The sequence below is a fragment of the Rhinolophus sinicus genome, chromosome 3 (genome assembly GCF_057876585.1).
Source record: "Rhinolophus sinicus isolate RSI-liver-muscle chromosome 3, RSI-T2T, whole genome shotgun sequence".
Taxonomy (NCBI): domain Eukaryota; kingdom Metazoa; phylum Chordata; class Mammalia; order Chiroptera; family Rhinolophidae; genus Rhinolophus; species Rhinolophus sinicus.
Window position 1 is genome coordinate 34442396 of NC_142503.1, and position 25610 is coordinate 34468005.

At 36.3% G+C, this 25610-nt stretch overlaps 1 protein-coding gene across 1 annotated transcript in view; it reads right to left on the reverse strand.

Annotated features, from left to right (window-relative positions):
- Positions 1–8766: 8766 nt before the first annotated feature.
- The window catches only part of DHX29 (DExH-box helicase 29), a 42090-nt gene continuing 25246 nt past the window's right edge, over positions 8767–25610 (reverse strand). The window contains exons 14-27 of the mRNA XM_019743126.3: positions 25017–25157; positions 23752–23896; positions 23510–23627; positions 22800–22884; positions 21708–21796; positions 20854–20982; positions 20686–20761; positions 19689–19913; positions 17365–17501; positions 16836–16929; positions 13598–13900; positions 12521–12652; positions 11401–11497; positions 8767–9050 (exon numbers count right to left, since the gene is read on the reverse strand). Of these exons, the coding sequence (XP_019598685.3) occupies positions 9004–9050; positions 11401–11497; positions 12521–12652; positions 13598–13900; positions 16836–16929; positions 17365–17501; positions 19689–19913; positions 20686–20761; positions 20854–20982; positions 21708–21796; positions 22800–22884; positions 23510–23627; positions 23752–23896; positions 25017–25157 (1818 nt within the window). The 3' untranslated portion in view covers positions 8767–9003. The remainder of the gene's footprint in view (positions 9051–11400; positions 11498–12520; positions 12653–13597; positions 13901–16835; positions 16930–17364; positions 17502–19688; positions 19914–20685; positions 20762–20853; positions 20983–21707; positions 21797–22799; positions 22885–23509; positions 23628–23751; positions 23897–25016; positions 25158–25610) is intronic.

A 25610-nucleotide genomic window follows, 5' to 3' on the forward strand; every position in this document is an offset into this window, starting at 1 on the left:
GATTTTTTCATAACGTTGCTTAAACTGATATGTCATTGGTTGGGGAGCAGTGTTTTCTGGGGGGGAGGGGGGGTCTTACAAATGTTTAGTTAAATTCCCCTAAAATTGTTTTCTGGAGTTGATCTGCAAAGGAGTGAGTGTGAAGTAGGCTCACTGTGTACAAAGGATTTTCCCCAACCAAATGCAAGAGAAAGCTAATACGTCTCTGTGTTTATTATTGTTGTTATTTTAAATGATGAAGTTTCAGCTTGCAGAAAGTTCTTCTTATGCCCATTGGGGCGTCCTGTTAATATAACCTCACGCTTCTCTGTTAGAAGGGGCAGATCTATCATGTCTTTTCTTTCTCTACCACACAGAAAACAAAGAGGGCAGCAATTAGTATCTTCAGACCATGACAAAATAACCCCCTGTCCCAAATGTAAAGCAAAGCTGGTCCTATTGAAAAGCAACAAAGGGAAAGGCTGAAGGGTACAATATGTAAGGCGCCTACTTGGATGTCAAATCACAGGGTGCAGATCAAAACAGAGCAGCTGTTGAGGGCCGCCTCGTCATATGTTTCTTAGAATTTATGAGAAAAGGCACCGAGGGCCTGCAGTTAACAAAAGCACTCAGCATGTAGCAGGGTAGGCTGCCCTGTTGAGAGGCAGGATCCAGTTTCTAAGTGTGTTCAACTATGCGAATTTGAAATGAATGGATGAAGTGGCTGGATTTTCTCCCCAAGTGGCAAGTTGGATGTTAAAGTTGTATTCTTCAGGAACAATGTTTCCTAGTACCTTTGGAGAGAATGACCAATTTTCAGTTTCCCTCAGCATTATAACCAGCATTCCTGTATTTTTATTATGTCTGCTGTTCTGTATGGGCTCAGAGGAATACATGTGTCAACCATTTAGGGAGCATCTGTTTTGTTCCAGACGCTGTGCTCGGCTGTATTCTATATTGTAACATCAATTTCCAACTCAAAGACCAATTATAGATTGTCTTTTTGTTGATGTGCGCAATACGAGTTTAACATAGTACCTTGAAAATTATATTCACCGAAGTAACATATTTTGAGAATGTGCCTGACTTATTTTGGGGATGTACAATCACCCTAAAATATCTAGGCATTCCAGGATGGCCAGTGACAGTAGCATGTACCCCTTGCTCCATTTCAGTTCATCCATCAGTTTTGATTCAGTGTCCACTCTGCACTTTTTCATTAATAACATTTACTGCCTATTCCTGATTAGAAAAGTAATGCCTGTTTATTGTAAGAAAATCAGAAAAAATTCATAACAAATACAGAATTTTAATATTATAGTTTTATAATGGAAAACACTGACATGTTGGTATGTATTCTATCAGTTACCTGTGTGTATATCTAAACACATAAATACAGTGCATACATACGAGGTTGGACAATTAAGTTCGCGAACTCATCCTAGAAAAAGTGCTACATACCTCATTGCTGAATATCACTGAAGTCACCTTCGAAGTACTCCCCTTGGGAAGCTATGCACTGATGCCAGCGCCTAGTCCACCCTTCAAAGCAATTTTGGAACTCTTTTTCTGGAATGGCCATCAGAGCTGTCATTGTATTACCCTTGATGTCCTGAATGTCATCAATATGTCTTCCTTTAGTATTTCCTTTATCTTCAGGTAAAGAAAGAAGTAATTGGGGGCCAGATCAGGTGAGTAGGAAGGGTGTTCCAATACAGTTATTTGTTTACTGGCTAAAAACTCCCTCACAGACAGTGTCGTGTCAGCTGGTGCATTGTGATGCGAGAGCCATGAATTGCTGGTGAAAAACTCAGGTCGTCTAACTTTTTCATGCAGCTTTTACAGCACTTCCAAATAGTAAACTCGGTTAATTGTCCAGTTGGTACAAATTCATAATGAATAATCCTTCTGATAAATGTTTGTCCAATTGGTACAAATTCATAATGAATAAACCCTCTGATATCAAAAAAGTTTAGTGACATTGTTGTAACAAGTTCGTGAACTTAATTGTCAGACCACTATATATGTTTTTACGTATATTTAGATTCTTCATATATGTAGTTTGGTATCCTAGTGTATTCATTGTCCTAACAACTAAATCTAATCTTAATAGCTTAACACAACAAAGGTTAGTTCTTGCTTTTAGCAAAGTTCTTGCAGATCAGGTAGTTAGCTCTCTTGGTCAGCTTTCCTCCAACAGAGTTAGAGATCAGAGCTGCTTCTAGTTTGCAAATCACCTCGGTTCAAGTTCTTTGCTTCCAGCCATGTGTTTAGGAGAGTCAGCTTGGCAAACTCACAATAGTTCTTTACTGCCTAACACTAGAATGTGACACATCAGTTTTGCTCACATTCCCATTGATGAGAAATCCAATCACATGATGCTAACCTATCCTAGGGAATATGGTCTCGTTTGCCCTGAAAAAGGAAAGAGGGGGGCCAGTGCATCACATAGCCTCTGTTCCATCTGCCTTATCTCACTTAACATTGTATTACGGCATTTTCCCCAAATCATTAAATATCCTTCAAAATTATGATTTTTAATAGCTACAGTGCCCCATCAAATCTATATACCATTCTTTACTTACTTAAGCATTCCAGGAAGTTTTGTGTACAATGACATACATTGTCCCAAAGTGATTTCCTGAAACCAACTAATCTTAGGTATTGGACATTTACTTTGGTGGCATTTATTTAAAAATGTTAGGATGCTAATGTTAAAGATGCAAAGGAAAAATTTCTCTCTACCTTAAACTTTTATAGTCCCAAACCACAAACGGGGCAAAGCTACTATCCATGTCCCCAGACGCCCATATTTTTCATAAATAGTGTTTCCCTGAATCCTATTTGTGCCTACTATTTTTTCTTTTCATTCACACCTTGTATTTCATTCTTTCCTGGGCTGATTTCCCTCCCCCAACCCCCTTGAGATCAACTTATCTTAGGGGTGCACTGCTGTTTCTCCCCTTTTGCTCTACATTTCAGCCCACACCTTGGCCCTTCCTCAACCCTTTCCCCTCCAGAGGTGCTGAGTTTGCCTGCCGGTGTTACCACTCCCCTTAGTTCTTTGCCCATAGGGACTGTGGGTGATGAGTAAAATAAAGGGCATGTACAACCAAGCTGAACAGGACTTGTTTATTAATAATATCTTTCAGTGGACTATGATTTGAGGCAAATAAATAAATTTTACAATTAAATGTAAGTGTGTGTGTGTATCTCCATCAGTCTCCTGTCTTCTATATAGAGATTATGTAGGTAACACAAATAGCTCCCCTGTGGCCCTTTGGAAGGCTCTAGGTAATTTATCTTAGAATACTTTATCTCAAAATGATTGGTTTTAAGCCAAAATCACACCTTTTGGATTTATCAAAATGGGTCGGTAAAGGGAAAACCTGTGCAGCGACGTGCACAGCCAACCCTGATTCAGTTTGGCCGTCATGAAAAGTCCAGCTGTTCCCACTGAGGCCACAGCTGCCTCACTCACCTGACCTTTTTTTTTCCCTTCTTTCTTTTACTAGATGGTAAGGTGGAATCTTTTACAAGCACCTTGACTAGGAAACTTAGGGAAAAGCATATCCAAAGAATTGATATTTGAAACCTGGGAACAGATGCATTTAGAGAGCACTGGTTCCTTATTCTACAAATTCTAGTCTAAAGCTCTGGTACTACCTAGTTATGTGACTTTGTCCTGATCTACTTGTTGGGACTCCTGGCTTTAGAGAATTTTAGTTTGGTTGTTCAGTGGAATTCCTAATTGCTCCCAGATCATACATCCTAGTCAGTGTTTTCAAAGTATGTGAGGTCTCTATGTTTGAATTTTACTTGTTAGCTGCCTATGACCACAATTCTATAGCAATTCACTTTCTATATGGCCTCAGAGATTCTTACTCTGAGCTTCAGCCTACCCAAACCTAACTTTAAAATCTCTTTGTTTATCCCTTTCAGAAGTTCTTTAAGGCTGTCCTTCCACAAGCCCTGCCCTTATCCTTGACCTATTTTTCTTGGTTGTTTGGTTTGTCTAAACTAAAACATACTTACCAGCTAGATCTTCAGGCTGGTACTTTGGTGAAGTCTTCTTTACCTATGACTGTAACCTGACACTTAGAATGGCCATCCTAGTGGACAAGTGGCATGTTTGGCAGGGCTCTCTTCACTGGAATCTGCCTCTCATGTGAGTCAACAGAAAATATTTCCTCTGTTTATTTTTCAAATTATATCCTCCCTAGTGGGCCTTTCATCAGGGTCTGGTTTCTTGTTCAAGGAACACCCCCCGGAGAGGCTGGATGGCTCAGTTGGTTAGAGCGTGAGCTCTCAACGAGTTTGCCAGTTCAATTCCTGCATGGGATGGTGGGCTGTGCCCCCTGCAACTAAAGATTGAAAACAGCGACTGGACTTGGAGCTGAACTGTACAACTAGATTGAAGGACAACGACTTGGAGCTGATGGGCCCTGGAGAAACACACTGTTACCCAATTAAAAAAAAAAAAAAACCCTCCAATTTTCTTGCCCCAGAGCCCAGTGAATAATCACCTTTCCTGGCATATTTATCATCTTTTTCGTTTGGGTAATTCATTCTGATTCTCCCAGAGAAGTGACCCCTTTCCAATATGTCATCATATAGTTTTACTAAAAAAACTCTTCAGACAGTAAGGAGCAGATTCATCCACAGATGAGTCAGTTATTGGAGTTAGTAGACAAGGACTTTAAAGAAACACGGCAAGATGGATAAAATGGACAAAAAGAGATGAATTTCACAGAGAATAGATACCTGTCAAAAATGATTAAATGAGCATATTATAATTGAAAAATGTATCTGAAATTGGCAATCATTAGATGGCTTTAACAGCATCTGCATATAGCAGAAGACAGGATTAATGAACCCTGACAGATCAGTAGAAACTAAACTGAATCACAGAGAAAGAATAGTGATGGGACGGGGGAAGCAAAGGACATAAAACAAAACGTAGGGTACAAACAGTCTAACATACATGAATTTGGGATTAGATTCTGACCTCTAATTCCTGAGCCTCTCCCAGTTTTCCTCTGTTCTGGCTCCATTTGCCTCGATGTAATCATTTTTGGTCAACCATTTCAATAAGACAATCTCTTTCATTCTCAGAGCCCATGGTCATTTGAATGCAAAAAAAACACCCACTATCAACTTTATCTGCTCACCTTCCCAAGCCACTAAGCATTGTTGGGGAAACCAAAAAGCCTTTCCAAACTGTTCCTTATATTCTTTAGTCTTGTTGGGTTTCCTCTGATTAATACCCTCTCTGCTGGTTTCTGTGGTATTGTCTACAAATCAATGAGGGTTTTCCCATCCTAGAATATCTCATTCTTCCTCATTTTGTTTCTTCATCACACCTGTAAATAGTACTCTTTACTTGGTGCCCCACCCTTTAGTTTTTATTCCCTAAAAATTACGCTTTGTGACTGCACAGGAAAGCGTTAACATAGGTCTCAAGTTGCCATCTTTAGAAGGGCCTGATTGCAGGGCTGGCTCTTGGCTGGAGCCTGGGAACTTGGCTTTTGAAAAGTTCCTTACTTTTCAATAACATTTTTGCCTGCTTGGGGCACTGAATGCCTGCTTTCCTTCTGGGAGTCTAGAATTTTGATAGTTAAGGTTTTGGTCTTTGTGCCTACATGATGAACCACCAAGAAAATTCTTCAACTCTGAGTTTCAAGTGGGTTTCCCTACGCAGAAACACTGCACATGTAGGAAGTCTCTGCGTAGATTCCACGTGACGCATCTTTTCCCTTGCTGATCCTGGTGTATATCTTTTATAATGAACTATGGCCTGAGTCCTGTAAGTTCTTCTAGCAAATCACCGACTGTGTGGGTGGTTGTGGTCTGACAGTGTCCTTCATTGCCACCCTTCATTCAAACTGCTCTCGCAAGGTTGATCTGTTTATTAAATCTAGTAGTCTTTTCTCAGTTGACAACACTCTTGCTTTCAGAACCTTTCCTCCTTGCTTGTCTAAGAATACCCTACCTTGTTCCTCCTCACACCTTGCTTATTCATTCAGCAGACCTCTATTGGATGCCTGTACATGCCAGACATTGTGCTCAGTATACATTAGTGCGTCACAGTGCAGCATATGGTCTAGTGAAAGAAGACAAAAAGCAGATGGCACATGTTGAGAAAAAGTACTGTGTTGAGTGATGAAAAGGGGAGCTGCACTTCAGAACGGTGGTCAGTGAGCAGGTCAGTAGGGTGGTCCGTGGAGATAGCATCAAAGTGGCATAAAGTCTGTTTGCTAAAGAACCAGACGCAGTGCACTACAGCAGAGAACAGCATGTGCAAATGTTTTAAAAGCCACTTGGCATCTTCTAGGTTTCAAAAGGAGCCTGATGTGGCTGGAGCACTGTGAGAAGCGGCAGACAAAGTTGGAGGGTAGCAAGCAAGGTCTAGGTCACTTAGAGCTTTGTAGGTCATGTTTAGAACTTTAGATTTTAAGGGCATTGGGAAGCCAGTAAAGGGTTTAATCAGCCAGGCAACACATATCTTTGAAAAAGATCATTCTTAGAGTTACAGAAAGAATGGACTAGAGAGACGTAAGAAGGGGAGAGCCTACTTTGGAGAGTACTACAGTGATGTAAGTGAGAGATGATGGTGACCTTGGTCCGAGTGATGGCTGAGGAGATGGAAAGAAGTGAATGGACTTTGAAATATGTTCTGCAAGATTTTAACCACACTTGTGTTCTGTCTTCTCTCTCCTTTGGTGATCTCCACTTCCTTATCTTTAACTATCCCTTCTAGGGTAACCATCACCTATCACTTCATAGGGTTAGAGTGTGAAAGACGCTAACCTAGGACCCTAATCCTGATGAGAGCCACTGTTTCACATTTTCAAAGGAATAATGGTTAAATTTTAAATGGTTCTGAAGCCATAATGCTTCTGCCACTAACAGTGTGATCTTGGACATACTGTTTTACTTCTCCGTGCCTCAGTTTCCTCATCTGAAAAACAGGAATAATGTACTACCTACCTCATAGGGTTATTGTGAAGATTAAATAAGGTAACACACAAAGAACATCTGGCACTAGCTTGCACACACACAGTCATCGATCAACAGTTCTACCTTCAGGCCTCTACAACTTCTCTGTCTCTGCATGGCACAAATTGAACTGCCTCCAGTACCCAGTCTATCTCTTCCATATGACATCTCCATTTTTAATGGCACTAGCTAGAGATTCCAAACCATAGTCACATTTGACTCCTTGTTCTTCATTCCCTTATCACACTGCAAGTAGAAACCTAAAATTAGATTGCTGTAGGTAATATTTTTACTTCTATCTTCACATAAAGTGGAAGTTACAGCTTCTTTTATTCATTCAACAATCAATATTGAATACCTAGTATGAGAGTGAAGCAATTGGAGTAGGTTCCTAATTCTAATAATTTGCCTTTCATATATAATTTCTGCCATTTGGTCTTCACAGGATTATATTTGAAGTTCCTCAACAGTGTTGGTAGGAAATGAAAGGAAATCAACATAGAGGAGCTGGCCTCGTGGCTCAGGCGGTTGGAGCTCCGTGCTCCTAACGCTGAAGGCTGCTGGTTCGATTCCCACATGGGCCAGTGGGCTTTCAACCACAAGGTTGCTGGTTCGACTCCTCGACTCCTGCAAGGGACGGTGGGCTGTGCCCCCTATAACTAACAACGGCATCTGGACCTAGAGCTGAACGCCCTCCACAACTAAGATTGAAAGGACAACAACTTAACTTGGAAAAAGTACTGGAAGTACACATGGTTACCCAATAAAGTCCTTTTCCCCTTCCTCCATAAAAATCTTAAAAAAAAAAAAAAAAAAAAAAAATCAACATAGAGTTTCGAAAGATCCTCAGTAACCGAAACAAATGAAACCACTGAAAAATATCTAAGCATCCTTTACTATTTCAAGGTTACCGACCGTAACAATTCAATTATGGGTACAAAAAGGGTTCAAGGGGAGTCATATCAAAACTTAGGAATAGGGAAAATGGTGGAAGCTCTCCATCCCACAGTAGCATTAGCCATTCCTGCCGGTCCCCTGGCACTACATCTTTATGCTTAGTGAATATTACTGAAATAGGTGGCATCTATTAATAGTGTGTACTTATTTAGGTTTTGATTTTGAGTATCAAATATTAAATAACTGACTTCTGAAGTTGTTCCTTTCCATGGAAAGTTAATTACAACTGGTTTTGGAACTCATTTTCTCTTCTAGGTCAAGAAGGTCTAAACGACTAATAGAAAATGAGATGGGTATACAGGGAATCACAACACTAAGTCACAGATACTACAGACACAGGCCTTGCCCATAAGGCACATAATGATGTATAAAACATGGATGAGGGGGCCGGCCCGGTGGCTCAGGCAGTTAGAGCTCCATGCTCCTAACTCCGAAGGCTGCCGGTTCGATTCCCACATGGGTCAGTGGGCTCTCAACCACAAGGTTGCCAGTTCAATTTCTCGAGTCCTGCAAGGGATGGGGGGCAGCGCCCCCTGCAACTAAGACTGAACACAGCACCTCGAGCTGAGCTGCCGCTGAGCTCCCGGATGGCTCAGTTGGTTGGAGCGTGTCCTCTCAACCACAAGGTTGCTGGTTTGACTCCCGCAAGGGATGGTGGGCTGCTGCAGCTAGAAAACGGCAACTGGACCTGGAGCTGAGCTGCGCCCTCCACAACTAAGATTGAAAGGACAACAACTTGACTTGGAAAAAAGGGCCTGGAAGTACACACTGTTCCCCAATAAAGTCTTGTTGCCCTTCCCCAATAAAAAAAATCTTTAGAAAAAAAAAACATGGGATGATACCAAAGAATTTATTGTAAACGTAGTGGCAAATACATTGAATCATCATTAGAAAGGAACTAGAAAATTACACATGTTTAAAGTATGTGCTTTTTTCTGCCACCTTTAAGTTAGTACAAACATTTTAAGTACTGAAATACTTAACGGGATGGTCTATTTTCACATAATTCATGACTGTATTTTCATCTTAATTTTTAAAGCAGCTGACCATGAATTTCAGTTTCAATTATCACTCTGTTTTTATCAGTTCCGTAATGATCTGTAGAATCTTGTCATCTGAGTGGGAAAAAACAAAACCATGAACAAATTTATCACTAGTTAATTTTCTAATGTATACACATATAAACAACAGGTATACTTTATTAAAAGATTCTTTAAAATATAAAACAGTAGCAATATTCACTATAAAACTATAGATGCCTACATAATTTATTGCCCTACAAATATTATTTTAATTATTGCTATAGTTATACACCTACTTTGCCAAAAAGTAGGCTAAGGCCTGAAGAAATATGATGTAAATGTTAGTCCTTTATAAAGAATTATTTCTTCAGTGTGTCAGGATTTCCACAATATGGACAAGGAAGAACTAGTATCAGTTTCTCCATGTTTGGTCCAAAGGAAACAAACATTTTAACAGGAAAGTGCTCTTGGAGAGGTGTCAATAGGGAAGTGACAGACCTCTCTACACAACAAAGTAGTCAAATACCAATTAATTAGACAAATAGATAACAGAGGCAACACTATTTGCTAAGGAGGTTTTGTTAACACCTGCTGCTACTTCTAAACAGTTGCTCTGATATTGTGACTTCCACTCTTCAGATAGTTATAATTATGAGGGCTGCAAGACTGAAATTCTATATTTATATTAGACACACCAGTAAGAGAATGTTCTGGGTTTCAATGGTTGCAATGGGAAACTCTGATAATAGGGCCCATCGCCTGACAGGTTCCTGGGGGCTACAGTGGCATTAAAAAAAAGAAAAAAAAGGAAAACAAAGGTCACTTGCTACAAGGGGAATATATTGCAGGTCTAAAAAGAATCATGATTTTTATCTGAGGAAGAGTAGAGTAACAGAAAACACAAAAGCAACTTGAGTTACTTCTTTTTCAAAAGCTTGGCATTACAGCCCAACTTTTCTTATTATGAAGTCCAGGAAGACAGGATACAAATGTACTTCATCCTTCCTCCCAAGTCAAGAATATATGCTTCATCTGAGGGTAAGTTCTGCTTTCTCTTTTACGGGAAAGAGAAACACTGAAATCGTTTTAAAATTCATTTTTCTTGAGTTCAGCCTGTCCTTTATATAATGTATATCTAAGGCTGAGTTGTCATGCACAGAACTCCCGAAGAGCCCACATCTCTTACTATTTCAAGACCCGATCTAAGTTTCCATCAGTATAGGAAGATTAATACAGCTTAATGCTTATGCATTCACATTAAGTTGTATGAATAAACAATGAGCGCGAGGCTTCAGGGTAGTAGCACTAACCAGTAGCCCTCCAACTTGTCTGACAATGAGAATTAACTGGGATACTTTGTGAAATACAATCACACTGAACCAACTAATCAATTCTTAACATCATTAAAAGCAGAAAAACAACATTTAAATGCTTCCTGATATAATGCAAGGGGAAGAATACAGCAACAACTAGAAAATATTTTTTTCTAAAAACCTTATTCAAATCAAGCTTTTAGATATAACTATCAGTTTGCAGGAAATATAGGAAATGGAGAAACATGTTAAATCAAAGCACGATTATGCAACCAACCACATCCTGAATGTGGGAAATTCTACCAGAAAAATAACCCAGTTTTTAAAAAATAATTGCATTTAAAAAGGACGGTTGTAGAGGGAAGTGTTCTAGATTAAAAGTGATTAAAAAATAACAGCCACAGGCCTCTTCCATAGAGATTCAATATGTCTGGGGTAGGTCTCTGGACTTTGTATTTTCAACAACTGTTGAGATGACTCTAATGATTTGGCAAGTTTGGGAAACACTGCATCAGACTAACTGGAAACTCAGATGTCCATTGCAGATTTCTGTTGAAGGATAATGTAGTTTTTATACAGACTAATAGCTCTACATTTGTGACAATGGTAAAGATGCTGGGAACTTCACAGAAAGTCCCTCACTCTTATTTTTTACTATAATTGTATTATCAGTTTACTAGTATGCTAAGAAGTAGCATCCTTTTTTTTTCCTGTGAAATGGCCAGAAGTTTAGAAGTGAAGATTAGAAATGGAAGAAGTAAACTAAAAGAATCCTAAGACAATAATTAGGTTGTGAATAATGAAAATAATTAGGTCTATGAGTCTGATGGAATTCAGCATTAAATACATTTTATTAGAACATTTTTAATCACTTGAAATTTAAGACTTCAGTATAGTGTGCTCCAATGTTTAAAGGTATACTGTTTTTTTTTTTCCTTTTATTTTTTTTTAATTAAAGTTTATTGGGGTGACAACTGTTAGTAAAGTTACATAGATTTCAGGTGTACAATTCTGTAATAGATCATCTATATCTCACATTATGTGTTAACCATCCAGAGTCAGTTCGCCTTCCATCACCATATATTTGAAAAGTATACTGTTTTCTATCTATGTTATAATCAAACACTTACCTTCAAGGGACATCTTAGGATTTTCAAGCTTTTTTCTTAAAACACAATCAATGAGAACTCTTAGCTGCTTGAAAATGACAGCGATCTTGACAGGGGCCTGTTGAGAAGGACAAAATTGGACAAAGTTAATCCCCGGGAGTGTGAATGTGTTTAAATAAATCAAGGTAAGCATGTATACCTTGTGATCTGCCTTAGCACATCTTGACCTTAATATAAAACATGATGGGAAAAATATAGGCAAATTACTTCCTGTGGCTAAGCTCAATAAAGAAACTTCAATTTTTAATTATCCAGAAATTTGATGAAATTTTACTGAACTGTAACTTACAAACCATAAAAAATTCACTCATTAAGTGTACAATTCAATGATTTTTAGTAAATTTATAGAGTTACGCAACCATCACCGCAATCCAGTTATAGAACATTTCTACCACCTCAGCCTCTTTGTGAAAACTGCATATATTTTTTTAAGTTGCATTTAAAATTTAGCTCTCCAGTTTTAGACAGTGATCATGGTATACCATAGGAGAATGTATTAGGTTTGCTTAATTTAAATTGGTGAATGTTGAAGGGGTTATAGAGAAATAATCTTACTGATGGTAGCATTGGTTAGTCTAATTTTTCTGAAGAAGAATTCGACAATATGCATTAAAGCTATGAATCTATGCTTTTTTTATAGGTGGCACAATGTAGTGGAAGGAGCATGGGTTTGAGGATCAAATAGTTCTAGGTTTAAATCTTGCTCTACCAATAACAATCCATATAATCTAGGAAAGTTATTTAACTTCTCACTGAGCTTAAGTGCCTTATCTACAGAAAGGAAATTAAAAAAGATTTGTTAGGGTATTATATTTGGGATAATCCATGTAAAGTTAACTATTAAAGTACACAACACATGGCAAGCTATAATTGTTACTGATGATAAATGCTGTAATAGCAATATAATTTGATTTTGAATTTAACAGATTTAAAACCATATAGGCAAGATAAAATAGTCTTCTACTTTAAGTCAAATTACAGGAAAAAATTATGCAAACTCCAATAAAATCGAAACAAATCCACCTCAATGGTACTAGAAGTAGAAATCAATGTAATCAACAAGATCAGTTATAGTATGTACCTGAAAATAGATCCAGCCATCAACAGAAAGAAGACGTTCCCGGTGTTGAACTTCTATATCACCACCAAAAAGTAAAACCGGAAAAGGAGTAATTAGGGTAGTTTCCCTCAAATATACTCGGGCATACCTTATCTGCATAGGAATAAAGAGAAAAAAATAATTTGAGAGCCTTAAAATATAAGAAATTCATTTATTTGTTTCATGTGGACATTCTCCTGTAATTTGCTCCATGTATTTTAAGTCATAAGCTTTGTAAAGCTACATGTTCACATTCTCTTATGTGCATAATTTGTCAATTATACAGTAATCACAATCACCACCTGTGCATTTCATTTATACTATTAAAAGGCATTTTTAACATTAATTATAAGGCTGAATTATATACTTTGAACATAAAAGAAATGATCTACAAGCAATTTTATAATGCTAATGCTGTTAAATAATTAACGCAAAAATAAAATTATGCTTAAGTTTTAAAGTGTCTGGTTTCTAGACCAATGTTCAGCTATGGCCAGTCAGTAATTTCTCATGTTTTACATTTAAGTTTGATGACATGCTGGGAGTTATTCATGCCAGTGCTTGAAATTACGGATCCTTGTTGCTTTAACAAGCTATGACTCAAAATGTTGACTTTTTTTGTAATTTATAAATATTTGCTATTAAATTATCTTAGGTCACATTGTGATTCAAATCATTGTCAAATCATATCTAGTACTCCCATACCCCCTCCCCCCCATTCTTTGGAACTGCAGATGTGTTTTTTCCCTTTTGAGACAGTACCTATTAGTGAAATCTCAGAGAATTGATACATTATTAAACACCATCTCTGCTATAATTTCCTTTATTACAAGTAGAAAAGGTGATGGTCACTGTAGAACTCTTAATATATTTTTTTCATTAAATGAAAGAAATGAGGGTTTATTTTTTTTCTCATTGAGAAGCTATGTACATCTTGATTTCAAATATGAACAGCTCAATTTGAGAACCAAATATAGTACTTGTTGGGGCATCCTAACTTGTTATGACTGACTTCTAGAATAATGCCCTTAATACTGGAATTCAGAATGAACACTTTACCTTCTCTTGGTATAAGAGCCATCCATAAGTTTGCAAATCTCGATTTACTGAGGATGGATGTACTTGTGCTTTGCCTTGGGCTGTCTCTACAATGCAAGCCAATTTTTCCGTAACATCAACTGATTTTGTACAGATTATCTTCCCCACGTTGTCATACAGTCCAGCAGCCAGTACAGCTTTAAGAAGGGCAATTTCTTGGAAGGAAAGAGTCTGTGAAGCTTTGTTTCCTTCCCAGCCATTAGAAGTTGTGGATGATGAAAATCCTGCTGCCTTAACCAACTTTATTAACTCTTGCTTTACATCCTAGATTGGTTTATGTTAAAAAGAGATAAGATCGTAATTGATTAAAATAGAGAAATTACCAAATAACACTGTTTCCAATCAAAATTAGAAATATGCCAATTGTTATTTAGTTAACTACAGCCTAAATTAGGGAGAGAAAAAAGACACTGGGAAGTCAAAGATTAAATACAGTCATCTGTTTCTACCACCCCAAGACTTTAGATGTCATTAAAAAAAGGAATGTTTAAAATGTGAAAGCACTAAAAATGTGCCCGAATACATTTTCATTTAGTGTATTTGCTTCAATATTAGCTTTCCTTTTGCCATTTTTATCAATAGGACAGTCACGTAGAGAACAATACTGAGGAAGAATTATAGAGGAATTCTGATCCTAGACTGCAAATACCTTCTTCATTTGTCTCTGGGAATCTCACCTTAATTTCCTACAGAACTCTGACAAAGTTTATTAATGGCAACTTCATTTAATCTAAAGTCGTTGCCTAAAATCTTTTTCTACCCTTCGTAGTGCCAATCAGCTAAAACACTACAGGAAGGATGAGCATTTTTCAAAGCAAACAGGATGCAAGTGATGAAAAGGTGACGTTTACATTTAGGATTTCCTTTAGTTTTCAGGCTTAAGGGACTTGATTCCAGGGAAAGAAGACCAAACAAACACAGACAGCTGCTGTAACATCACAAGGTTGGTGTAGAGATGGAAAACCTTGCAGCCCAGGAGAGGTAAAGAAAATGCTCATAGAAGGAAGGGGGTGAGAGGCAACTTGGCGGTTGGGAGGAAGTGGAATGGAGACAAAGGAGTGTTGATTAGCTCTCTACATCTTGAATCCCAGTCAGTTGGCCCACAGGTGGCTATTTCTTCAATTTATTCCTTTATTTGTTTTGAGAAGGACAAAGTTCATTCCACTTAGAGAAGTCCCTGCTGTCATCCCAGCAGTTATTTAAAATCACAGAAAGTAATGGGTCAAATTATATGGGAATAAAATAGTTTTTAACCTTTTAAAATATGAGCTTAGAATAGGGGAATTATGTGAGACATGCACAAAGTTTTCTGAATGATTTTATAGCATGCCTGTACTAAACACCATTTCTCAAACACCAACAACAAAAAGGTAAATGTTCATGAAGGAGCCCTGCATTTTAGGACCACTTGTCTTTTTATTTTAACTATGCTTCTACTCTCTCTCCGCACACAAATAATTCTTGTCCTGAACAGCAGTCAAAACCTGCGTGACAGACAAAGACATCAGGTTTCCCTTTCGAGGAGCAGATTTATAAAGCTGGTCAGTCAGCCCTAAAGTACAATGTCTTGCATACAGCAGGCTAGTATTTAGGAAAATCTAAAAGAATTTCACTAAAAGGAATCAGGGCTCTTAGGAAAAATGACTGATTCCAAGCCTGGAGCATAAAATGCACAAGATAAGTCTGAACATACTGTCATACCGCAAACAAAGAAGCCATCCAAGATTACTTAGGTTATACGAAAAGGACTCAGGAAAAACCTGAAGGGGTTCTCACTCCAAAGGGGACAATTGGAGTGTCAAAAAATTAGTATTTACAGAGGACTGAAACACATCAAATACACTGAACTCACTAAGTTCGTAAAAATTTTTTATAAAAAAACAATATTCATTGAATACCTGTGGAAATGCTTGGGAATCAAGTCATGAAAACTGCTAGGTGAAAGGAAAGACTCAAGCATTTATCCTAATTTCTTTGTACAAACTGTAACTCAGGGTATCCAAATACTGAAGAGGGAGAAGTTCTTCTTTATGAAACAATTCTAGCTAACAAATAGAATTAGAATATCACTATTTTGCAACTTTAATGAAACAATGGGTCTGAGTGTTATTAACGGCTGCTAAAATCATTACATGAAAAACAAACAGGGAATTTTACAATGGATGAATGAATCTGGCTGACACCACTGATAAATCTTAACATTACAAAAAGGGAGACAACTCCAAAAAAGAAAGAAGAAAAAAATGAATACCTGCGTTGGATTAAACCTCCCTGGGAAATACAGGGCACAGAAGAACATGCTAAACATTACCACAGGGATATGATCAGACAGATCTAGAATGCAGGAAACTCTACAGGACATGTTACCTGGTTTCTTCAAAAAATAAAGGGCGAATAGGAAAAAAGTAAAAGAAGCGTAACTCTAGATTAAGAGACTTAAGAGACATATCAAGCAAATTCAATGTGTGGATCTTGTTTGGATCATGATTTGACCAAGCTATAAAAAACCTTCACGAGAAAATTGGTGAAATTTAAACACTGACTATACTTGATGGCATTAGGGAATTATTTTTTAAGGTGTGATAATATTTAAGAAAAAAAGAGTCCTATCCTTCAAATACATGTAACAATTCTGATGCCTGGGATTTGCTTCAAAATAACCTAAAAGGCAGATCGTGGAATAACAGGAGTGAAAGTAAAACAAGATTGACCAGTTACGAAAGTAAAAAATGGGTACATGGAAGTTCATTATACTATTCTGCCTACTTTTATATATGTTTGATATTTTCCATAATAATGGAAAAAAACCTGATTTTCAGAGTTGAGAAGAACTGTAAATTATCCCCATTCGATTCCTTTTTTGAAATAAAGAACTCAGACTTAAGCTTCCTAAGACGAGCAACTGATTAGATAACTATCCTCATTCCCAAGCTAGTGTTATTTCCATGAAATCATATTGCCTCTTTAAAAAAAAATATCATTTCCCAAATAAATTACGATTATTCAATACTATTTTAAATCACTGTGTAATACATATAGGTTACCTGTTGGGAGAAACAACAAAACAAAAAATTATAAATATTCAACAAATGTTTATCAAACACTTACCATGTGTCAAGCACTATCCCAGGCATTTCTTTTTCCAAAATAAACCTATTACTGAACCATGTGGCCCTGAATTAGTTGTAGTAAGACTTACCTCTAGGGTTAACAGTGATGTTCTATTAAGAAAGTTCCTCCGGCAATATGCTATTTCAGAGCGATAGCCTCCCTCTTGCCGTGCTTTCTTCCATCTACATAAATAAAATGACAAAAGTTCAACATGTTTTCTTTTCAAACTCTCTTTTTCAGAGGTACTAACCAAAGTTAGCTTTAAAATATAATCACTTAAAAACAGGGGGCTCTTGCCTGTTATAAGAGCTATCAATTGTATATAAAATTTCAACCACAGTACAGATATTTTTTTCTGTTACAGGTATAACAGTAAATTATTAACTTCAAATATGAGGTAATATACATATAATAATACAAAGTACATTGTTCTTAAAATTTTAGAAAGGATTATAAAAAACTATGAATCTCTAAAATAATTAATTATACGTTGACAGATGAAGTAACTAAAAATAAATTTAAACCTTAGATGTATCTTTTAAATGAAAGTCAAAAATAAATCTTTTAAAAAGAAAATAACCTCAGGTTTATTAACCACACCCAGATCATTTCTTTACCCTAGGTATGCATTGTAGATCGTCAGGTGGTCTGAATCTGCCATAGCCAAAGCTGATTTTGCAAGATCTGCTTCATCTTTTCGACCAATTGGTGTGGTAAAAGGAGACTTCTCTGTCATAACTGCAGCCAGTGTTGCCTAGCCATAAAAATCCAAACAATTTATCATTAAAGAGGAACACATTAACAACTCATTTGTAAAAGCAAATCATAAAACAATCACACTTTTAAGTTGCATGTTTCTTTTCAATACATTTATTATGTTCCACAATAGCTAACATACTTTCATTTTAGCTACTTTTAGTTTCATTTTATGGAATTTTTAAATATGTAACTTGACTTTTATGCCATGTTTGTGAGATAGGAGGTAGTATCACTAGAATCAGAGAGAAAAATACCTACATGTTTTGTGTATTTGTAGTCTGTCACACAGTTAGAAGCAATCCCAGAATCATAGTTCTAATACCTTTACTCCTAGCCTGCTGAATTTCCATTGCCTGCAGTGCTCTTTAAATCTTTTAAAGTAATTTGGATAACATAATGACCCATTTGTTCTTGTTGCAGCTTTTCTGATAAACTAGCATGGCAGAGGTTATTTTTTTGAACTCAACACAATTCTGGTGAGTATCTCTAATACTAGAGAAAAAGAGACTAGAGTAAGTCATGCTTGCTCTGTTCTGTTTTTAAACACCCTTGATTTGTAGTTCCAGAAAAGGCTACAGCTTGATAAAGTTAGAATGGAATAGCAGATAGATGAGCCCAGAGATTCAGACAGAGGCATAAAATGTTCATTCTGAGATCATCTGAGAAAATAGAACTGCTGGTAGTGGCTGGCTCAGAGAAATAACCCAGAAAAAAGGAAGTCTTTCATTCTACTTATTAAAGTCTGTGGGGTTCAAAGCCTCCTAAGAATTATCTATTATGTATTCAATTAAATAAATATTCCAAGTGGGATATTTGATTGTAAAAGTCTAGATGAACCAAACTCACTTACAAAACAGTAACTATAGTATACTTAAGTTAAATATTCAAAAAGTCTCATCAAGCATTCAAACCTCCTACATTTTAATGTTAGTACATTCTATTTAGGTAAAAATTAAATTACGTTATTGTTCTTGACTTTTCCTGACTTATTTTGCTTAGCATGATAATCTCAAGATCCATCCATGTTGCTCAAATGGCAGTATTCCACCTTTTCTTATGGCCAAGTAATATTCCTTTGCATATATGTACCGCATCTTTATCTATTTATTTATCGAAGCACACTTTGGTTGTTTCCATGTCTTGGCCACCATGAATAATGCTGCAATGAACATAAGGGTACATATATCTTTACGGATAAATGTTTTCGGGTTTTTTGGGTAGACACCCAGAAGAGGGACTGCTAGGTCGTACGGTAATTCTACTCTTAATTTTTTGAGGAACCTCCATACTGTCTTCCAGAGTAGCTGTACCAATTTACTATCCCACCAGCAGTGTATGAGTGTTCCTTTTTCCCCACAACCTCTCCAACACTTGTTATTATGTACTTGTCTTGTTGATAATAGACATTCTAACAGGTGTGAGGTGGTATCTCACAGGGGTTTTGATTTACATTTCCCTAATAGCTAGTTGTGCATCTTTTCAGATTATCTGTTGGTTGTTTGTATGTCTTCTTGGGAGAGTGTCTCTTCAGATCCTCTGTCCATTTTTTAATTGGATTTTTGTTTTTTTGTTGTTGAGCTGTATGAGTTCCTTATATATTTTGGATATTAGCCCCTTATCGGAAGGGGTGTTTCCAAATATCTTCTCCCATTTGGTTGGTTGCCTCTTTGTTTTGTTGGTTTCTGTTGCTGTGCAGAAGCTTTTTAGTTTGACATAGTCCCTTCATTTACTTTTGCTTTTACTTCCCTTGCCTTTGAGGTCAAATTCATAAAATCCTCTCTGAACCTAAGGTCCATATGTAGCAACATACAAATAAGACAAACAATCAAAAAATTATAGACACAGACAACAGTTTGGTGGTTACCAGAGCCTTAGGAGGGGAAAAGGTGGTAAAAGAGGATAAAGGGGATCAAATATATGGTGATGGAAGAACTCACTGGGTGGTGAACACACAATACGATATATAGATGATGTACTATAGAAATGTACACTTGAAACCAATATAATTTTACTAACCAATGTCACCCCAATAAATTTAATAAAAATTAAAAATAAAATAAAAAACATTAGTACACACAGCATGGTTAGATAATAAAAATTTTGTACGTTAAAAATTATTTCCAAACTTAATAATGTCTCAGCCAAAATAATATTTAAAGTGAAGCAGCGTCGTTTATCTTACCACTGGGTCAAGGCAGCCAAATATGGCACCAAAAATAAGCATCTTGCCAATCTTGACATTCACAGGCAGAGCTGCAAGGTGTTGGCCCAATGGAGTCAGTTTAGGTTCATTTAGTTCACAAGCTCCAATTTTTCGGAGTAAATTCATTGCATTGCTGATTACTTGAAGCTGAGGAGGATCTAAGGCTTTGGAGAGGAAATCTTCAGGAGAACCAAGATTGCATTTCTGCAGATTGAAAAAAGTGATAAATTTGTATCAGGTTGGTGCAAAAGTAATTGCCGATTAAAAGGTTAAAAAGAATTGCAAAAACCACAATTACTTTTGCACCAACCTAATGTGATAAAAAATATTTAACACTACCCAAAGAGATAGTCAAATTGGAACTAAATTTGAGTTAAATAAAATTTTGGACAAAGCGGATAAATGTCTGAATAAGGCTATCTTATTCATTTTTTACAACCGGGAATGTGTATGTGTTAAGGGGGTGGGCATGAGGATGAGACCTGCCTGTCCTTATTTTCAGTTTCTATATTCTTGATTTTTACAGTAAAAAAACTAAGAACGAAAGGATATAGATCTTTTAGACCAGGAAGCCCTTGGTTTAGGTCAGAGTTTCTCAATTTCAGCACTATTGCAATTTGGGGCCAGAAATTTGTTTGTTTTAAGGTACTGGGCTGTGCACTGTAGTATGTTTAGCAGCATCCCTGACCTCTACCACTAGATGCCTCCCTTCTTCTTCTCCAGTTTTGAAAACTAAAAATGTCTCTAGACATTGCCACTTGTCTCTGTTAAGTAATAATGCTCCCAACTGACAACTATTGGTTTAGGTTATGAGACTGCAGCACAGTGGGTTTACTTAAAAAAAGATGGAGGAGGGCTGTTGTTTTAAGAAAATACTTCAACATCTAGAGCAACATAAGGTAAGTTTAGGTCTTCTTTTTTTTTTTTTCTAGAAAGGGGTAGAATAAAAAATTCTTCTGAGTTCCTTAGGGATTACCATAATATGAAGACATAATTCCTCCAAAGGCACACGCAAGATTTCAGGGACAGAATAGTCCATAAAGCCTTCAAATCTGAAAAATAAAATAACACTAAATACTGTACATTTTATCAGAATGCCACACTACTGATTCACGTGTTTTTAATTTCCAGCACCATGCCATACCTTTCTCTTGTGTACATTCGGAAGCAGAAGCCATCTCTGACCCGCCCAGCTCGCCCCTGGCGCTGCAGAGCACTCGCTTTACTGACAAACATCTCAACCAAAGAACTCATTTGACTGCTTTCATGGTACCTAAAGAAATGTTTGAGGAAAGTATACGTAGGTAAGTGACTTCAATCAAAATGTGAAAAAGCTCAAAATATCTGACTCCTAAAATTAAGTTGCAGCTAGGCAATTGTCACTGTGGACCAATATTTTCCAAATCATGTTTCATATTTAAATAATTTATCAAACACTGCATATTAAATCTCATACTACCAAATTAAAGGTTCTGGCACAAGAAAAAAACCTGTTTAACTTACCCTTTCCCAAATTAATCTTACCATGGAAACTTTTTGATTTTAGTGGAATGCCTATTAATTATGCAAAAATAATTCTTTCAAAGAGTTTGTGAAATGCCACTGTGAACACTGTAATTCAACATATTTTTCACAAGATACAGTAAAAACCCTGAAAATGTTTCCTCTAAAGGGTTTACTTTGTACTGGATAGTCATACTCATTTCCAAAAATTACTAAAGTTTCCTAATACTAGGGATAGTGTAAATAGATTATACCAGACTACTAAGGTGGTCTAGTACACTGGCACTGCTTATGGGAAAGCCTGTGACATGAAATTTGACATTTACTCTCAGATATTTTAAAGTTTCCTATAGTTTCTCTGAGATTTTTTGCTTTGGGCAGAATTAGGACATTTGGAATTTTTCTCTATACGATTCTGTGATTTCTCCAAAGAATTCGAGAGTACCCAACTCTTTTCAGGTTAAAAATGTTTTGATTTGGGAAACTGAAACTTACTTATTTTCTTTTGTTCTTCCACTATCAATTACAAATACAACATCTGGAATAGTGATACCAGTCTCTGCAATATTTGTTGCTAAAACAATCTGAAAATAAAAAATCAAAACATTTAGATAACAACTTTCAGCAATGTGCTATCATTTAAACTAGTTTGAGCCAATGAATTTAAAAAGTAAATTTCAATTTTATTTACAAAAATTCACATCTATTTGTTATTACTGTGTAATTTTAATTTGCTCTAATTAGTTTCACCACCTCAGCTTGCTAATTCAAGTTACAAATTTTTATTCCAACAAAAAGACCATTCCCCTAATTCCAGTCAGTCATCTTTGAAAAAAGGACATAAGGAGAATGGGAAATTGGGTCAAAGAAGTTGGATTAAACTGATGGTTTTCTAACTGTGCTCTGAGAACTCCAGGGCTTCTAAGGCTGGAGTTGAGAAAGTGAGGGTGAGTTCTTGCCAAGGGCACAAACATGGTAGCAGTCTAGGGATGAGAACCCACGCCCCCTGAATTATAGTCCAAGCTTCTGGCAGCTCTGGGTTCCCCACAGTCCCCATATTGTGCTTTCCCCGCCCCTTCTGAGAGACGGTTCAAAATCTGAGAAACTCTCTTGCCAAATATTTCTTCATTCAGAATCCTGAATACAGAACACAATGAAAATACTGAGATTTTTTTCCCCAACCTAATTGTCTATGTATTATAAAAATAATCAGGGATGAAGACCCTAGAAAACAACAAAGAATCCTCCTCCCTGGATTCAAATAGCTCCTGACATCTAACATCCTTCATAATGCCTTCTTCGAGTTAAAAGTAGTGATTTTCTTTTTATAAACAACATTCATGCCGCATTTTTCAACTACCACTCTAAAAAGTCTTTCCCCGTTAGTAAAACAATATAAATATTCATATACTTTAATTTTAAATTGGGTTCACTTTTGAGTCTGTTAAGCTGCAGAGTACCTGAAGTCTGTCATAAACTATAAGGTACTTAATATTAGTTTAACTGTCTTTGATGATAAGAAGTCATAACACTTTCATGAAATCTTCTCATATGAATCATGTATAAATTTATTGAACTAAATTTTACCTTTCTGACTCCTGGAGGAGGAAGTGTGAATGCTGCAGCTTGATCTTGAGTTGAAAGAATAGAATGCAGAGCTATCACTTTATATCTGAAAGTTAAAATCATAGTTCTTAGCAAGAGTTTCTCTTTAGAAGGCACTGCAAAGAATAACAAAATTTATTTGCAAATAGGAAGCAACTTAAAAATTGTTTATTATGAAAAATATTAAACACATGAAAGTTTTAATAATGGTACAGTAAAACCCCATATATACTTATAAAGAGAAAAAATTTAATATGAATGCATTATATGGAATATTGGGTTTTAAAGAATTTTAAAAATGTTCTGATGAAAGAAAAACCATGACAGCAATAATAAACTATAACAAAACAGGTAAACAGCTGATTCAATATGTATGGATGATAAACTACAACCTTGTTGGGGTTTTGAACAATCCAGTGGGTTGGGGAAGGGAATCACCATCTTATTCTTAACCACAGGATTCCCTCTGCTTAAACATCTTAAGAAAATAGAACAAATACAGAAATCGTACCTAATATTTTTAGTAGATAAAATGCTATAAAGAAATGTTAAAACAAAAACAAGCTTGTTTGACCATGGACAATTTTAACTGAGGGTAAAAAGACTTTGAAAGCTTGGATCAAGAACTTTAATGAATGAAACAATTTTTCTATTTTAAAGCTAGCAGGAATATAATAAAGATTAGTAGTTACCGTTCAGAAAAAAATCTTCTGTCAGTTGATAGGAGATCATACAACTGTTGAATATGAGCAAGGCCTGGTAAGAAGATCAATACTGCTCCTTCAGTATTTCTGAATTGGGGACTTCTATCTGAAATTTTTAAAAAGATCCAATATTCAAAATAAGAAGATAAGGAACAACCTATATTAATAAACACCTCTAGTTAATAGAAAAGTTTTATCAAAACAAATGGAGACACATTAGAAATATATACCTAAATATGTAAGAAGTTCCAAAATGAGATCCAGGTTGATTTTGTGATGATTCATATAGAGAATAGCATGCTGAGTGCGGTTGCTGTACTTTTGGTAAAATGGATTTAAATCAGCACCTGCTCCAGTCTGAACTGGGATGTATTCCTAAAAGAAACACAATCAGAAAAAGATGAACAAAAAAGTTAAGTATTTTTATAAGACAAAGAAGGAAAAAGGAGGTATCTCATTCATTCAAATCTATATTTTTTCTCATTGTCACCATTATTATTTTGTTAAAATATAGCAAGAGTACAATTTTTGATAGCAAGATTTCATCTCTCCTTTAATTTAATTTCATCCAGTCCCCTTAACTATAACAAAACTTTTTATCTTGGCATGTACATACTAAATTAAAGAACTAAAGAAAAACAGAATACTGTATGCATTGTTTGGTGGCAACTGAAAAGCAACTAGGCCGAGAGGTCATAATCACTTTAATAAGTAGTTTATACCTACCTCATTCATTCTAGATTTTACTTTGGTTGCTGAGTTCCAGTAATCTCTTTTGAAATACCTTTAGTTTTCTGAAGTCTTTCTTTAGTTTCTAATTTCTATCTCTGGAGTTTTATGGAAAGATATTTATTTTTTGTTTTCTTGGTTTATCTGATTAATTAGTATCTGCTGAATGTACCAGTCTGTCTTTCAACTTTGTGCTTACATCAGATTGGATACATGCATGATATATCGTGAATATAATGAAAATACTGAGTATAGTACCACTGTCTAAAATGCAGGATAACATAGCTTCTGTGATATTTTTAAAAACATATCACTGAAACTAACTCTCTAGAAGAACTGTACTTGCCCTGGACAGATTCACACAGAGCTAAGCATGGCTCACACCAGGACAGGCTGCTAAGAAAACCGCTGGCAAGAATGTAGATTTGGGGCCTGCCCAACCTGATAACCTAGGATGTTCCAATAAAGTAGAGAAAATCATTACAGATTTATTCCTCAGTAATTGATCATTGCTATGAAACAATAAAAGTTATCTCTTATATGGTCTTTGATTTGTTATGTGCCCCTATATGGCCCAGAAGACAAACTATCATAAACCAAAGACTGGACTCTATGAAACAAAGATTGAAGAAATGGCCTTTAAAATTTGCTCTTAATCATATTTTCTCCTACCAAATTATACTAGAATTCACTGTGCCAGCACTCTCACGGCAGGTTACACCCTGCATATCATTATCAGATGTCTTTTAAAATGTTTTCTTTTTACCTGATACTTTTTTATTCCCCCTGCTTTGCTTGTAACATTAATGGTTATTTCTTCTTCCTCCTCCAGAAATTTCTGACAATATTCTGAGTCTTTCTCCAGTACAAAGCCTGTTTCTTCTATTATATCTTCAAGATGAAAAACCTGCATAGATTAAGGGATATAAATGGTGAACTCAAATTCATTTCAGAAAACATCATTTTAGAGAGAACAAGGGGATTGCTACCTTTTGAATGCCATCAAATGCTAATTTAGAATATTATGAAAAAAGGTTTTTTTCTCCATTATTTGGGAGTAAAGAACTTCATTCATATAAATGAGGTTGTCCTTAGACGTCTCAGGACAAATTACATTATGGTGTACATTTTTTATATGTGAAAATCAGTTAAAAGAGCAATCTTTATCAGCTGAACCAAAAGGGCAAACATTAAGAAAAGAAGCTTCAAAGCCAACCCTAAATCTGAGAGGTGGGTATAAAAGGAGTTGCTTATTGCCAAGCAGCAGCCTCCCTCTGGATAGAATGGTTTTGATGTGGAAATGTGTTTTATGTTTTGTTCGCAGGTATGCCTCTCAGCAGAATCCTCCCTTCCAGCCCAA